Source organism: Diceros bicornis, chromosome 5 (assembly GCF_020826845.1).
Source record: "Diceros bicornis minor isolate mBicDic1 chromosome 5, mDicBic1.mat.cur, whole genome shotgun sequence".
Classification (NCBI taxonomy): Eukaryota; Metazoa; Chordata; class Mammalia; order Perissodactyla; family Rhinocerotidae; genus Diceros; species Diceros bicornis.
In genome coordinates, this window is record NC_080744.1 from 59762157 (window position 1) to 59776570 (window position 14414).

The 14414-nt window shown below is 35.8% G+C and overlaps 1 protein-coding gene across 7 annotated transcripts in view; it reads right to left on the reverse strand.

Moving 5' to 3' along the window:
* The window catches only part of DPP8 (dipeptidyl peptidase 8), a 58533-nt gene that overhangs the window by 16009 nt on the left and 28110 nt on the right, over window positions 1–14414 (reverse strand). For all 7 annotated transcript variants that reach the window (XM_058541859.1, XM_058541858.1, XM_058541862.1 and 4 more), the window contains 9 exons: window positions 13188–13298; window positions 11842–11970; window positions 10943–11004; window positions 9123–9223; window positions 8253–8430; window positions 7226–7385; window positions 5299–5378; window positions 1909–2061; window positions 1511–1646 (listed from right to left, as the gene is read on the reverse strand). In XM_058541859.1, coding sequence (XP_058397842.1) covers window positions 1511–1646; window positions 1909–2061; window positions 5299–5378; window positions 7226–7385; window positions 8253–8430; window positions 9123–9223; window positions 10943–11004; window positions 11842–11970; window positions 13188–13298 — 1110 coding nt within the window. The remainder of the gene's footprint in view (window positions 1–1510; window positions 1647–1908; window positions 2062–5298; window positions 5379–7225; window positions 7386–8252; window positions 8431–9122; window positions 9224–10942; window positions 11005–11841; window positions 11971–13187; window positions 13299–14414) is intronic.

The following is a 14414-nucleotide window of genomic DNA, read 5'->3' on the forward strand; positions in this document are numbered from 1 at the left end:
AACCATCCCCCTTTCAGACAATAAGCAAGAAATTAAGCAAGAACATTTATCTTTAAAAAAGAAAATCTAGGGGCCGGCCCGGTGGCGCAAGCGGTTAAGTGCGCGCACTTCGCTGCGGCGGCCCGGGGTTCGCTGGTTCGGATCCCGGGCGCGCACCGACGCACTGCTTGGTAGGCCATGCTGTGGCGGCGTCCCATATAAAGTGGAGGAAGATGGGCACCGATGTTAGCCCAGGGCCGTCTTCCTCAGCAAAAAAAAAAGAGGAGGATTGGCGGATGTTAGCTCAGGGCTGATCTCCTCACAAAAAAAAAAAAAAAAAAAAAAGAAAATCTAGAGGCTGGCCCGGTGGCATAGTGGTTAAGTTTGCACACTCTGCTTTGGTGGCCCAGGGTTCACGGGTTCGGATACTGGGCGCGAACCTACACACTGCTCATCAAGCCATGCTGTGGCAGCGTCCCATATGCAAAATAGAGGAAGACTGGCACAGATGTTAGCTCAAGCACAATCTTCCTCAAGCAAAAAGAGGAAGATTGGCAACAGATGTTAGCTCAGGGCCAATCTCCCTCACCAAAAAAATAAAAGAAAATCTAACCAACATATCAAATTATCTATTCCAGAAGCAGACCCACAGTATTGTGAATAATATTGGAACCTAGGAGGTATTTACGTGCGGAACTATACAAATACTTTGTGCTTGGTTCGGGATAACTTACTGATGGTTAAGCCTTATACCTGACTAGAAACTGGAAGCACAAATTTAATGTAGTCAGTTTAACTTGCCCATGCCAGGGGCTCAATACATTTATTTCTGATCACTAGAGATTATATAAGCCTAACCAGAACCCAGAAAAGAAGAAAGTCATGATCAGTCTCTGGTTTACCAAAGCTATACAGACCTATCCTATGTCTGTGTATACTGCATGATGTTACAGTCTAAGCAGAGACCGTCACCATGTTACAAATTCTGCTTGTGGACATTAGAACATACTTATACCCCGTGGTTTTGCACTTAATCCCTTAGCAGATATTAATGAGTGAAAATATTTAACAGGAAAAAGGATTTGGGGATAAAGTGGATCAAAAAATACATAACATTAGTCCATTCTTTATGTTTAAGAAATCAAGCATTTAAAAAACTATATAATTCACAGTGACCCTCACTCCCATACTGAACGAGTGTTCTTTTATTAAGATGGCCATTATCTTCAAGTTCATTTGTTTATCTGGAAAATCATCCAAAAGTGTGAATAAATCATTTCTGAGTTGATATCTTGACTATGTTAACTTTATTTTCAAAAAGGCCTTCCAGATCTGCTCCTGCCTAGAGTGGCAGGTAACCCATCTTATTCAGTAGTTGATAGGAGAGGTGGGATCAATCAGGAACCCAGCAGCTCAGGGACAGGCAGTGGTGAGAGATGGGAAGATTCTGTCCAGGAAATATGGACATATGACACAGGTTTAGTGCAAATGTACTAATCCTATTTAAGATGAGCTTCAGGGAAATGAGTACCTGCTGAATCTAAAATGGTGGCCCAAAATTCCTTTGTTTTGCAAGTTGGGTCATCTTCAGGACTTGACAGCTTGTAAAGGGACACGCAGTGTGGATTCTTCTGGTTACTATATTTACTTATAAAGAAGTCACAATGCTAGAGAAAGAAGAAAACAATTACTTTTTCCCTAGGGAAAAGTAAAAAAGGTTATCTGCTGCTATATCTGCACTGATGCTAAAGCAGGAGTATGATAAGAGTCTGACCATTTATGTACATACACAATGTTGCAGTTAAAGCTTTTTAAAATTTTTCCTAAGAGAATCAGACTTCTGCAGGCCAATTTTCACATTACTCGAAGTATTACATGTGCAAACGGATTTTTATATGACAGGAAATCCTTTTCAAGCAGACTTAATACCTGGCTGATACAGCAAGAGTGGGAATAGCCACGATCGGTCAGCCTTGTCACCTCTCCAGGATTTACATAACTGACCACGTACAGGTGATGTTCTAAAGGAGAGTCCTTAGTGCCTTCAAAATATACCAGCTTTCTGACTTCATCAACCTGGATCTGCCAAAATAACAACAAAAAAAATCAGTGCTAGCATGACCTTGGCAAGGCCAGTAATTCAACACCCAATTTTATATAAATCAATCCCCAATTTTAGTCCAGAATCATCTTAGTCACCCTTTGACTTATGCCTCTTTTTAAAAATTTTGCCGCAAATGTTAATAAACCTGAGTCAGTTTTGTTTATGACTTATAGCTAAGACTAGATCCTGTCCAGACGGAAAAAGGACACCTGAGTTGCACACTATTTCACAGAGTTTCCTATATGGTCAGAATGTGTGCTTTTCTTAAAATACAAGAATTATTTCATTAAAATGACAACACAGGGAAAAAAATACCTATACTGCAGCTTAGGTCAACCACATATACACTTAAAAGAGTCTAATTTTAGCATCCTGTATATTCCTCAGTTAGTGCCGTATTATCTTAGGTAGTACTTTTTTGGTCTTTTGTACAAACTTGCAAAAGTGTTTTACCTATTGGTTGGGAATAATTGAACTCAATCACAGTTTCAATACTGGTATAGTTTATAAATAAGTGTGGATAAGATCCTTTAAGTCTTCATTCAGAACTCAAAAAAACTGCAAGTAAACTCACAGCTGAATTCACTTAATATTCTTCCCAAATTTACAGTAAGATTCTAAATAAATGGCTTTTATTGTCCCTTTTAGAAATCTTCTACCAGACTACTCAATGTTTAATAAAATTAAAATTTTTTTACACAGCAAAGAAAACACAGATACATTTCTAAAAGCAAGCGTTTTTAAATGCCACATTTTCTCCAAGAAGCTTCTTCTTCATCATTAAACATCTTTTAGCATACATGGATACAGAAATAAACACAGTTGAGATTAAGCAGGCCTATATGACATACAGAGAGGATACAAGTGATAGGAAGCCACAGAACAAACATTCATGAAGCTTCACAGGTATGTGTTAATCTGTGCAAAAGGTTAGGACAGGTTCTGCTCTTTTTTAATGTTTTTTTTTTATTATTTCTTTCAATTAAGGTAACACTGGTTTATAACATTATATAAATTTCAGGTGTACATCACTATATTTCGACTTCTATACAGACTACATCGTGAGATGGAAAAAGCCAAATACCATATGATTTCACTCATGTGGATGATAAAACAACAAACACACACACAGATATAGAGAAGAGATTTGAGGACTGGTTCTACTCTTGACCTCGCAGCTGGGTGTCAGGCCTTTCAAAATTGAAGTAACTGGTTAATTCCTCACCCCCCCACCCCCCACCCCCGCTATAATGGTTCTTTTTCTTTGTTTCATGTAAACTACTTTATGCAACAGAAGTATCACAATCACCTGAAGGGTTTGTTAAACAGATTACTGGGTCCCACCTCCAAAGTTTCTGATTCAGGAGGCCTGGGGTGGGCCCAGGAATTTGCATTTCTAAAAAGTTCCCAGTTGATGCTGATGCTCTGCTGCTGGTCCAGGTACTACGCTTTGAGAACCACTCCTCAACAGTAAGGGGCACATGGGCTTAAAAGTCTCAAAGCTTTACCCAATTACTGCCATTAGAAAGTTTTGGGAGGAAACAGGGTCACTGGCAAAAGTAGGTAAGAGGAGGCCAGCCCCGTGGCCTAGTGGTTAAGTTTGGTGCATTCCACTTTGGCAGCCTGGGTTCGCAGGTTCAGACGCTGGGCGTGGACCTACACCACTTGTCAGCTGGGCTGTGGTGGTGACCCACATACAAAATAGAGGAAGACTGGCACAGATGTTAGCCCAGGGCTAATCTTCCTTATGCAAAAAGAGGAAAATTGCCAAAAGATGTTAGCTCAGGGCAAATCTTCCTCAGCAAAAAAAAAAAAAAGTAGGGCAGAAAAGGTAACGTAAAAAAAAATAAAGGATAGAAGGAAAATAGAAGAGTTAAGAGAGACATAAACATGTCATATAAATAAGCATGACATAAACAAAGAAGAAAATTGATGTACTTAATGGCAAGTAGTAGAAAGACATTTCGGTTGCCCAAATAAGGTTCAGATCTGTATAAATACAATTTCGGGGGTTCCCTCAGTATTATCCAACCATTACACAGCATGAAGTTTACATTAGTGTAATTTGTTGTTGTCAGAACTTAGAATTCCACAAGATTCTTCTCAGGTGACAATAACATCCAAGGTCCCCAAACAGAAAAAAATATATTTGGATATATAACCAGAAGGCCATGTGAGACCTTCAGTGGAAATTAGCCTTTAAAGGTTGCCTGTCTACATGTGTATGGTGATGGATGGTAACCAGCCTTTGGGTGGTGAACATGATGTAATCTACACAGAAATTGAAATATAATGATGTACACCTGAAACTTATGTGTTTAAACCAATGTTACATCAAAAAAAAAAGGTCACCTGTGGTATTCTGAAGTTTTTACCAACAAAAACAAACCTGGGATCTGGATCTTCATTCTTTCTCCTTAATCACTTGGGGACTACAAGTGACTTCTATAGTAGCCAGTATACATAATCCTTCAATAAATCTCTGAATCAATTGGAGGAAAGCACAGGCCTTCACTAAATCCTGGTAGCATGTATCAACTTAACTGTATGTATCACACATATAAAGGACAGAGTTCTTAGAGATCTCATGGAACTGACCACCTAATTGAAAACTGAAACAAATACAAGGTATTATGAAAGGCCAAAGGAAAACATTTAGAAGTCATTGAATTGCTACAGAAAGCCACATGCTGAGAGTGAAACAGAGGGTGGATTTCCCTCCTTTTCCTTATCAATCTACACTCTGTATAAATGTCCATCACTCCTTGCAGGGGGTGGATGAAACCTTAAATTTGTGAAATAAGATAAAACAAGTGAATGAAAGAGAATCACCACCTCAGAAGTGGTAAATGCAACCTCTAATGTAGAAATAACATGAGTAGTCTATAAGAGATTTAAAAATAATTTTCAAACTATATCCTAACTCACAACTTTTGCTAGACTCAAGAAGTATGGACCAGCCCTTTCCTTATTAAGTAGCAACAAGATATTTGAAAATGGTGACCTTTAGTAACCAGAACACATCTAATACTAGGTGTATAAAATGGGTGAGATTTATAATTTAAACTAAAATTCTTTCTTTCTAACAACTTGCGTTCTTTTAGGCCCTAACTTAGTATTTTCAAAACACTGGGGTCATATGAAGCTGCACTGATTTTTAGTACTGCATACACACAGCAGACGTTGATCAAACATATCAGTAGAAAAGAACATACATTAGATCCATGCCGGCCAAGAACTTCCCATTCACCACTGGTAATTGCTATCTCCTCTTTGACAGGACACTTGAAATCACCTAAAGATAAATATAGTTATAATTCAGCACTTTATACCAGACTATATGTAAATCAAACAAAGAAGAATTTGAATAGACATTTCTCCAAAGAAGATATACAAATGGCTAATAAGCAAATGAAAAGATGCACAATGTTACTAGTCATCAGGGAAATGCAAATCAAAACCACAATGACATACCACTTTACACGCACTAGGACGGTTGTTATTAAAAAAAAAAACAGAAAATAACAAGTGTTGGCAAGGATGTGGAAAAACTGGAACCCTTGTGCACTGCTAATGGGAATGTAAAATGGTGCAGCTGCTATGGAAAAGAGTATGGTGGTTCCTCAAAAAATTTAAAATAAAATGACCATATGATCCAGCATTTTACTTCTGGGTATACACCCAAAAGAATTAAAAGCAGGGTCTCAAATAGATATCTGTACACCCATGTTCATAGCAGCGTTATTCACAATAGCCAAAAGGTGGAGGCAACCCAAGTGTCCATGGACAAATGAATGGATAAACAAAATGTGGTAGATACTTACAATGGAATATTATTCAGCCTTAAAAAGGAAGGACATTCTGACACATGCTACAACATGGATGAACCTTGATGACATTATGCTAAGTGAAATAAGCCAGTCAAAAAAGGACAAAATACTGTATGATTCTACTTAAATGAGGTATCTAGAGTAGTCAAATTCACAGAGATAGAGAGTGGTTGCTAGGCGCCGAGAAGGAGGAACGAGGAGTTATTATTTATTTTCCACTAAACTGGGTATTATTTAACGGGTAGTTTCAGTTTTGGAAGATGAAAAGTTTGAGAGAGGGATGGTGGTGATGGTTGCATAACAATATGAATATACTTAATACCACTAAACTCTATACTTAAAAATGGTTAAAATGCTAAATTTTGTTATACATGTTTTACCACAATGTTTAAAAAATGGCTATGTTAAGTTACAAATAGCAGTTAAGTATATAACATAACATCACAAAGTGCCTACTATTCTAAAACAAACTCTATATTATTAAAGTAGAAAACCATAACTCAATTTTAAAAAAACACAGGAGAAGCATTTGATGTACCATTTCACTTTTTCTAGGCTTACACATCCATTCTGTATTACATTTCCCAGAAGGAAAATCATCACTTTTTAAAGAGAAATTAACTTCAGCTGATACAATATTTAATTTCACTTTGGGCAACATAATTATATCAATCTCAAGAGCTTTAACTATAAATTAACTTCAGTGTAGATGCAGACAGTATAAAAAAATCTAGTATATAACAATATCTAATAACTATGTAATGTTTTAAAAATAGCTTTTTTAATCTAAAAATTATATGGGCTCACTTTAAACAAACTAAAAATTAGTCAAGGCAAAAGTAGCAAGTAAAAATAAGTAATCTCACTACCCATAGATTACCCACTATTAAAGATTTTATTTATTTACTTTTTTCCCCCCAAAGCCCCAGTAGATAGTTGTATGTCATAGCTGCACATCCCTCCAGTTGCTGCACGTGGGACACGGCCTCAGCATGGCCGGAGAAGCAGCGCGTCTGTGCGCGCCCAGGATCCGAACCCGGGCCGCCAGCAGTGGAGCTCGCGCACCCAACCGCTAAGCCATGGGGCCGGCCCAGACTACCCACTATTAATAGTTTATTATATACCTATCAAGATCTTTGACTTATGTTTTTACACATGCGTGTATTTATATTTTAGTTTAACTTATGTACTAAGTTTAATAAAGCAAGTATTAATGCTTATAAAGTACACAAAAGAGACATTAAACTATCCTGCCCCTCCCATCTTCTGCCCCCAACATTTTTTCTTTTTTAAATAAAAAAGGATTTCTTACTTGGGGCAGGCAGCCCACCACTGGATCGTTTATATTTGCTCTCCTTTAAAATGGATGTGATTTTATATAAATGACGGAAACCTGTTTTGCATTCAGAGGCAAAAATAAATTCAATTTCATCTTCATGACTTTGGGGAAAAACATGAAAGATGTCATGGATCTGTAAAATGAATAGCTTAATTTACTATACACATTAATGAAAATACATCAACAATTCAATTAAACTAGAGAAAGAAGACTTACTTGATAAACGTATTCTGAAATATAAATAACTGTCAGTGCTAGGGGGTATGGTATATTTACAATTATAGATTTTGCCTGGGCCTTTCAGATCTATCTTACTTTAGTCAAAGACTTCATCCACTGAAAAATAAATGTTTCCAAACAGAGAAAAAAGAAAAATATATGACCAAAAGCTTTTTCTTACCATTTCTGTAATCCTTTGAAACATGCCATGAGGTTTGTTTAATGATATAAATCTTATTACAGAAATGAGGAGGAAAAAATTTTTTTACTTTTCTTTTCCAAAGAGAACTATTCTAACAGCTGAAGAGAAAACAGATGTTCATCTGATTTAGGTGAATGATATGAAGCATATGCCCAGTCAGAGAGTTAGCTGGTTTTATTTATTTTGTATCTTTTTTTCACTAAATTGCAAAATGCAAAACTCAGTCCAAAATTAGTATATTTTGGTATAGTTTGCCAACTCAAAAGAGAAAGTCCTTTCTAGACAGGATCCTTAGGGTCCTCTCAGAGGCACTGATGAGGCTGTGTTTTCAGTATCTGATGTGTCCAGGAACAGGGGCAAATCTGCAGCCAGGGAGATGCAATTTCAATAGCATCTACTTTCTATCTACACACCATTCCATTCTAGAACCATCATTCCAATTTGAAATGTTCAAACTAAGCAAATAACGTTCATGGTTACTTTGAACTTAAAAAATTCATTTAAATAGTTTGCTATAAAACTTCATTTGCTTTAGCATTTTGAGAAAATATTTAACCAAGTAAAGGAAAACACGCATACGTTTATCCAGATGTCTGTTGTTTCTTCATAGATAATTAGTGGCGTCACACAGTCAGGCACTGACTCAATGAGTCTCTGTCTTTCCATGGCATCATCTTCTACTGGGATAAATAATTCAGGTGAGATCAAGACTATCTGTAGCCGAGTTTGGGAGCGATCTAGTAGGATGGACCAAGCACTATTTAAACAAATAAAAGAAAAGCACCAAAAATAAAGCAAGCTCTCAGAAAATAAACATTCCCCTGCTCTCTCCCCCCACCAGTACCCATCAGTTATTTCTATAATCACAATGAAAGAATTGCTTTAGTATATGTTAAATTATCACTTACAAATGGCTAATTAAAAGTATTAGCTTACTCTACACTTATTTTTAAAAGTTAGGCTTGAATAGAGTTTTTAAAAGTGGTTTTCTTTACATTTCCAAAACCATAGATGGCCTTTGAAATTGTTTTCTCCCTTTAGTGTCAACAAATGCCAGCCTTGTAAAACTCCTGTTGTCTACATTAGACACAGGAACTATACGTAATCATCTTCATATAAGGCTCTACAAATATTTCTACTTAAATTATACAATAAAAAAAATACACTTACATGTGAGCCTTAAAGTAATACAATTTAACCACAAATAACACTATGAAACCATGACTGGCTAAGTAACAGACAAAATTAAAATGCAATGTTCCTATGCTTATAGGATTACAAATCCACAAGTCCACTTAGTTCAGGAAAAATTCTTTGTGCAGAAATAACTACACTGCAAATTTACAAGTGAAGGTAGCTCCAACTGAAAGGTAAACCTAACAGCATAGACATTTCTAAAGTTCTGGATCCTAAATTATTTGTAAAGAAGTGACAATTTAACATACGCACTATTTTCCCTCTGGAGTCCATCCAGCTCTGGCAATATATTCAACTCCTTCAAAGAGAATCTCAAAAGGCTGAATTAGTTCTTTATCTATGACATCTATTATCTATTAAAAAAGAAAAAAGGAATCTAGTTATAGAAGACTTAGATAAATAACTAGCTTAACTAGTCTACTTAAATCATTATCTTTAACAGCATGATACTTTTTCAGACTCAGGTATTTAAAAAAGCACACAGGATATAGCAAAACCAGCTGTACGTTGTGGGTTATCTATTCTGGTGTTTTTTATGCCTAAAAAAGTTCTAACCACAAGAATTAGTACAGTCTAAAAGTCTTTCCCTATGAGTTTATACTAATAGAACTCTTGATAATAACTGGTAAAAGCAAGTTTTAATTACTTTAGACTCTAGCATTTAAGAAAAATAATAGTCCCTAGTTCCCTATATTTTAGACTAAAATATTATTTGTGTAATATGTAAGTGAAATGGCCTCGAGGAAGCAAACTTTTTTTCTTTAAAAGTCTAGCTGCCACAATTAAAAAAATAAACTTAAAAACAATGGGCAAAGGATCTGAATAGATAGTTCTCCAAAAGGATATACAAACGGCCAATACACACATGAAAAAATGTTCAATATCGTTAGCTATCAGGAAAATATAAATCAAAACCACAATGAGATACAACTTCAAACCCACTAGGATGTCTATAATAAATAAGATGAACAATAACAAGTGTTGATGAGGATGTGGAGAAATTGTAAACCTTATACACTGTTGGTGGGAATATAAAACAGTTCAGCCGCTTTTGAAAACAAGCAATTCCTCAAAAGGTTAAACACAGAGTTATCACATGACCCAATGATTTCACTCCTAGGTATCTAACCAGGAGAATAAAAATGTATGCCCACACAAAAACTTGTATACACACATTCATGGTAGCATTATTCATAATAGCCAAAAAGTGGAAACAACCCAAATGTCACATATAACTGACGGGTGGATAAATAAAATATAGTATATCCATACAATAGAATATTATTAGGCAATAAAAAGTAACGAAGTGCTGATACACGGCACAGCATGGATGGAGCCTGAAAACATGATGCTAAGTGAAACAAACCAGACTAGAAACTGTATGATTCCATTTATATAAAATGTCCAGAATAGGCAAATCTATACACAGAAAGTATATCAGTGGTTGCCCAGGGCTGGGGGTATGGGGAGGTTGGGGGGGTAACAATTAAGAGATGAGGGATTTCTTTTTGGGGTGATGAAAATGTTCTAAAATTGACTGTGTTGATGGTTGCACATCTCTGAATATACTAAAAGCCATTTTAAACTCTGAATAAGCGAATTGTATTGTATGTGAATTATATCTCAATAAAGCTGCTGAAAAATAAATCTAGCAGAGAAGACTGCTTTCTAATTAATCTTGTGTGCATTCAGCTTATAAGCATTTGACTGTCCAAATGGAAAGAAGCAGTACAAGAGCAATGTGGGATATTTAATCTACCATAGACAAATATCCAACACAGAAGGTAACCCACCAGTCCATAACCTTATTCTTTTAATATTGATCTGAAGAATTAACAAAGGCAAAGAGGAAAAAATATTGGAAAGGAGTGGTAAATATGCATATCCCCATTCCCATCTCGGGAACCAGTGGAAAGTTTTCAAAGTAGAAAATCAGGTCAGCCTGAAATCATGATCCACAGATATCTCAGCAAGTTCAACAAGTCCAAAAAATAAGGTGTATCTAAGATCTCTACTAGACTGACTAGACTAGTCAACTGACACAAAACGTCAACTCAACATTTTATACTTACCCTTCCTTCAGCATCAATCATTATTTCCGACATCTTAAAAGTGACTTTTGGATTTGCCGTGCCTTTAAAAAGAGACACAAGTGAATAGTAACAAATATCCAAAATTATTCAAACTAATTTTGCCAGATCAATCCTCTTTACACCTTAGTTAAGTCAGGAATATTGTATAGAGTCAGGGCTTTATTGCATAAGAATCTTAGAACTCCATCTCAAATTCATATATATATCTTTTTTTTTTGGAGAGGAAGATTAGCCCTTAGCTAACATCCGTTGCCAATCCTCCTCTTTTTCCTGAGGAACATTGGCCCTGAGCTAACATCTGTGCCCATCTTTCTCCATTTTATATGTGGGATGCCTGCCACAGAATGGCTTCATAGGCGGTGCACAGGTCCGCGCCCAGGATCTCAACCCAACCCGCAAACCCCCGGCCCGCTGAAGCGAAGCGCGTGAACCCAACTACTACGCCACTGGGCTGGCTCCTCAAATTCATAATTTTTAATATGGCTATCAAAAAAAAGAGCCTGAAAAATATCAATAGTCAGTATGAAATAAAGAAGAGAAATTCTGTATCACTTTACAATTGAAACGCTGTAAAGAGCAAAATGGGGAAAAAAATTACTAATTTAAGAACATAATCCTTTAAAAATCTTTATTTCCTAGCAAAGACACTTTTTTATTCGTTCCTTGAAATAATCAGTTTTTTGTACTTCCTCATCTTTGAAAATAATTAAAAAAGATCAGCCTGTAATTAAAAAATCTACTTCAGTGACACTTAATGAACAAGCCATCCTTACTAAGGCTGCAAATGACCAGTGTTGACCATACCTTTGATGAGTGCAGAGAGAATCTTGTTTGGAAAGCAGAAACGACTGAATATAAATGTCAATGGAATACAGTACCTGTTTTAGGATAACGGAATGAATCTGCCCTCCTTGTTTCCAACATAGGAGATGTAACGTGAATAATTTCCACCTCAGATTCATCATTTTCTTCATAAAGAATTCTAAGAATCTTGCTGCCACTAGGAGCTTAAAAGAAATTTAAATATTGAAAATTTAGAAGAATTATTCCAGAAAGTGATCATAACTGACCAGTCCCCCTAGTATCATATTTCCCATAGTGAAAAGTAATTTATGTGTAAAATATGTTGCCTTTTATGTATGAAAATATCACTAGTCTTTGCAGTAGTAAGGTGAATTACTGCTAAGCCACTTTGGTTAAAGGTTACTCCTTTCGGAGGGCAAAAATTGAAGAAAATTATGTACATATACATATTTAAAACAGGGGAAACACACTTGTGAAGGACTTCTGTCCTTGCTTAACTTAAAAAGCATTCCTTGTTGAAAAATGAATTATTTAATTACATTTATAATATTTCCTATAACAAAATAAATGCTATTTAAATAGAGCCCCCTTTTTTTTTTTAATAGTTTCTCTGATTCAAGTCAAAATCTTGTTCTAACAAATACAGTTATGGCGAAACATTTTACATATTAAAATGTCCAAATCTAAGACATGGCTTAAAAATAAATATTTTTCATGGCCCCTTAGAGAAGTGTTCCGAATGCTAGCTGCAATCCATTAGTAGGTCAGGAAATCTATTAATGGGTCATAACTAGCATTTAAAAAATACACCAAACAGAAAATATACAATATCAGAGTGCATTACACATAAGGATTGCTTCACGAAATTTGTTTTCAGTTTTATGTGTACAGTATATGTACAACGTATTAGGCTAGAATGTAAAGCAAATTGTTAACTGGATCATGGTCAAAAAGTCTGAAAGCCACTGCTTTAGAGAGCTGTTTCTCAGGCAGTAAAATATTTGTGAATTCACCAGGAAAAAGAGGATTTGTGCTCTTTTTTCTGGTCCATCCATACACTAATTTGGTCACCTGTTCATGCAGACTCTGTAGTCAATCCTACATTTTTATAGCAACTCATTAAGGTACGGTATTTTTTATTTTGCCACCAATGTCACCAACAACATTACCAAGACTAGCTTCTAGAAGAAAAACTGGCAAGGGGAGTTGAAGGACCAAGGCACTGAAACACAATAAAATTGTTTTTATTAGAATTCATTATGGTGGGATATAGCCTGTATATTGTAAATAACTACTGGCAGGATCCCATCTTCATCACTTCAGAGTCTACTATTCAGAATTTAGAATATGTTCAGTTAAGTAATTGGTAGTTCAATCTCATAATACTTTAATTGACCTATATTATTTTGAATGCTCTTACTTGTTTCAGCTTCTGGACACCACCAATAGCCAGAATATCTATCAAATTCTTCTTGAAGCACAAAGGTAGCAACTCCAGCTGATCTGGGATCCTCTTCCATGTTGGCTAGCTCTAGACAAACATAAAAGGCAAAATTATCACAGGAAGTTCTCTATCTTTTTATAGGTACAAAGCAAAATGACTCAACTTATTTTGAAAGGTAGCTGTAATATAGTGGTGAACTCTGGAGCCAAATGGACTGAATTCAAAGCTGGACTCCATCATTCATTAACCGACTGACCTTGGGCAAATAAGCCAATCTCATTCCACTGCAGGTCCTATTTGTAAATGAGAATAAGAACGTACCTTATAAGGTTGTTATGAGAATTAAATGAGTTAATGCACATAAAGCACTTAGAACAAAGCCTGAACCATAGGACATGCTCCATAAATGTTAGTTATTATTTTCCCATTTAGCTAGGATCATGGAAAAAAGAATACACGTGAAGGGTCATGGTGACTCGGAACTCTCCTACACAGAGAAGTCATCTTTAGACCTAGAATGGGCCTTACAGATCATGTAATTCACCATTCTTCCTGCCTCTCCTTCCTCCCATTCAACAAGAGCAGCTCAGCCTTTATCTATTTTACACTTAGATTTCCAGCAAATATCTGAAGGGAAGGAACTCTTGCTCTAAAAACAAAAACCAAAAAACCACAAAGCCATAATTATGTAAGATTTCATGACATGGGGAAATGTTTAAAATATACTTGAATTAAAAAAAAGCATATTACTAAACGGCATGTACACTGTGATTCCATTTATAAAAATGTTATACAAATATATATTTAAAAAAGTGCTGGGATATAAACCAAAATGTGGTTCTCTCCAAATAGTAAGACTATAGATAAGCTTTTTTAAAAAATTGCTTTATAATATATAAAATTTTTAGTATACTATTCATTTTTGAAAAATGCATATGCTTGTATAACCACACCCTGTCAAGACACAGAATATTTCCAACACTCCAGAATGTTTTCTCATGTCCCTTCTCAGTCAATGTCCATTCCCACCCCAGAAGCAACCACTGATCTGCTTTCTATCACCATAGGTGAGTTTTGCCTATTCTAGAATTTCATATAAATGAAAGCATACAGTATATCCTTTTCTGCTTTTTGAGATTCATCAATGTTGTTACATGTATCAGTAATTCATTCCTGTTTATTGCTGAGTGGTATTCCAGTGTA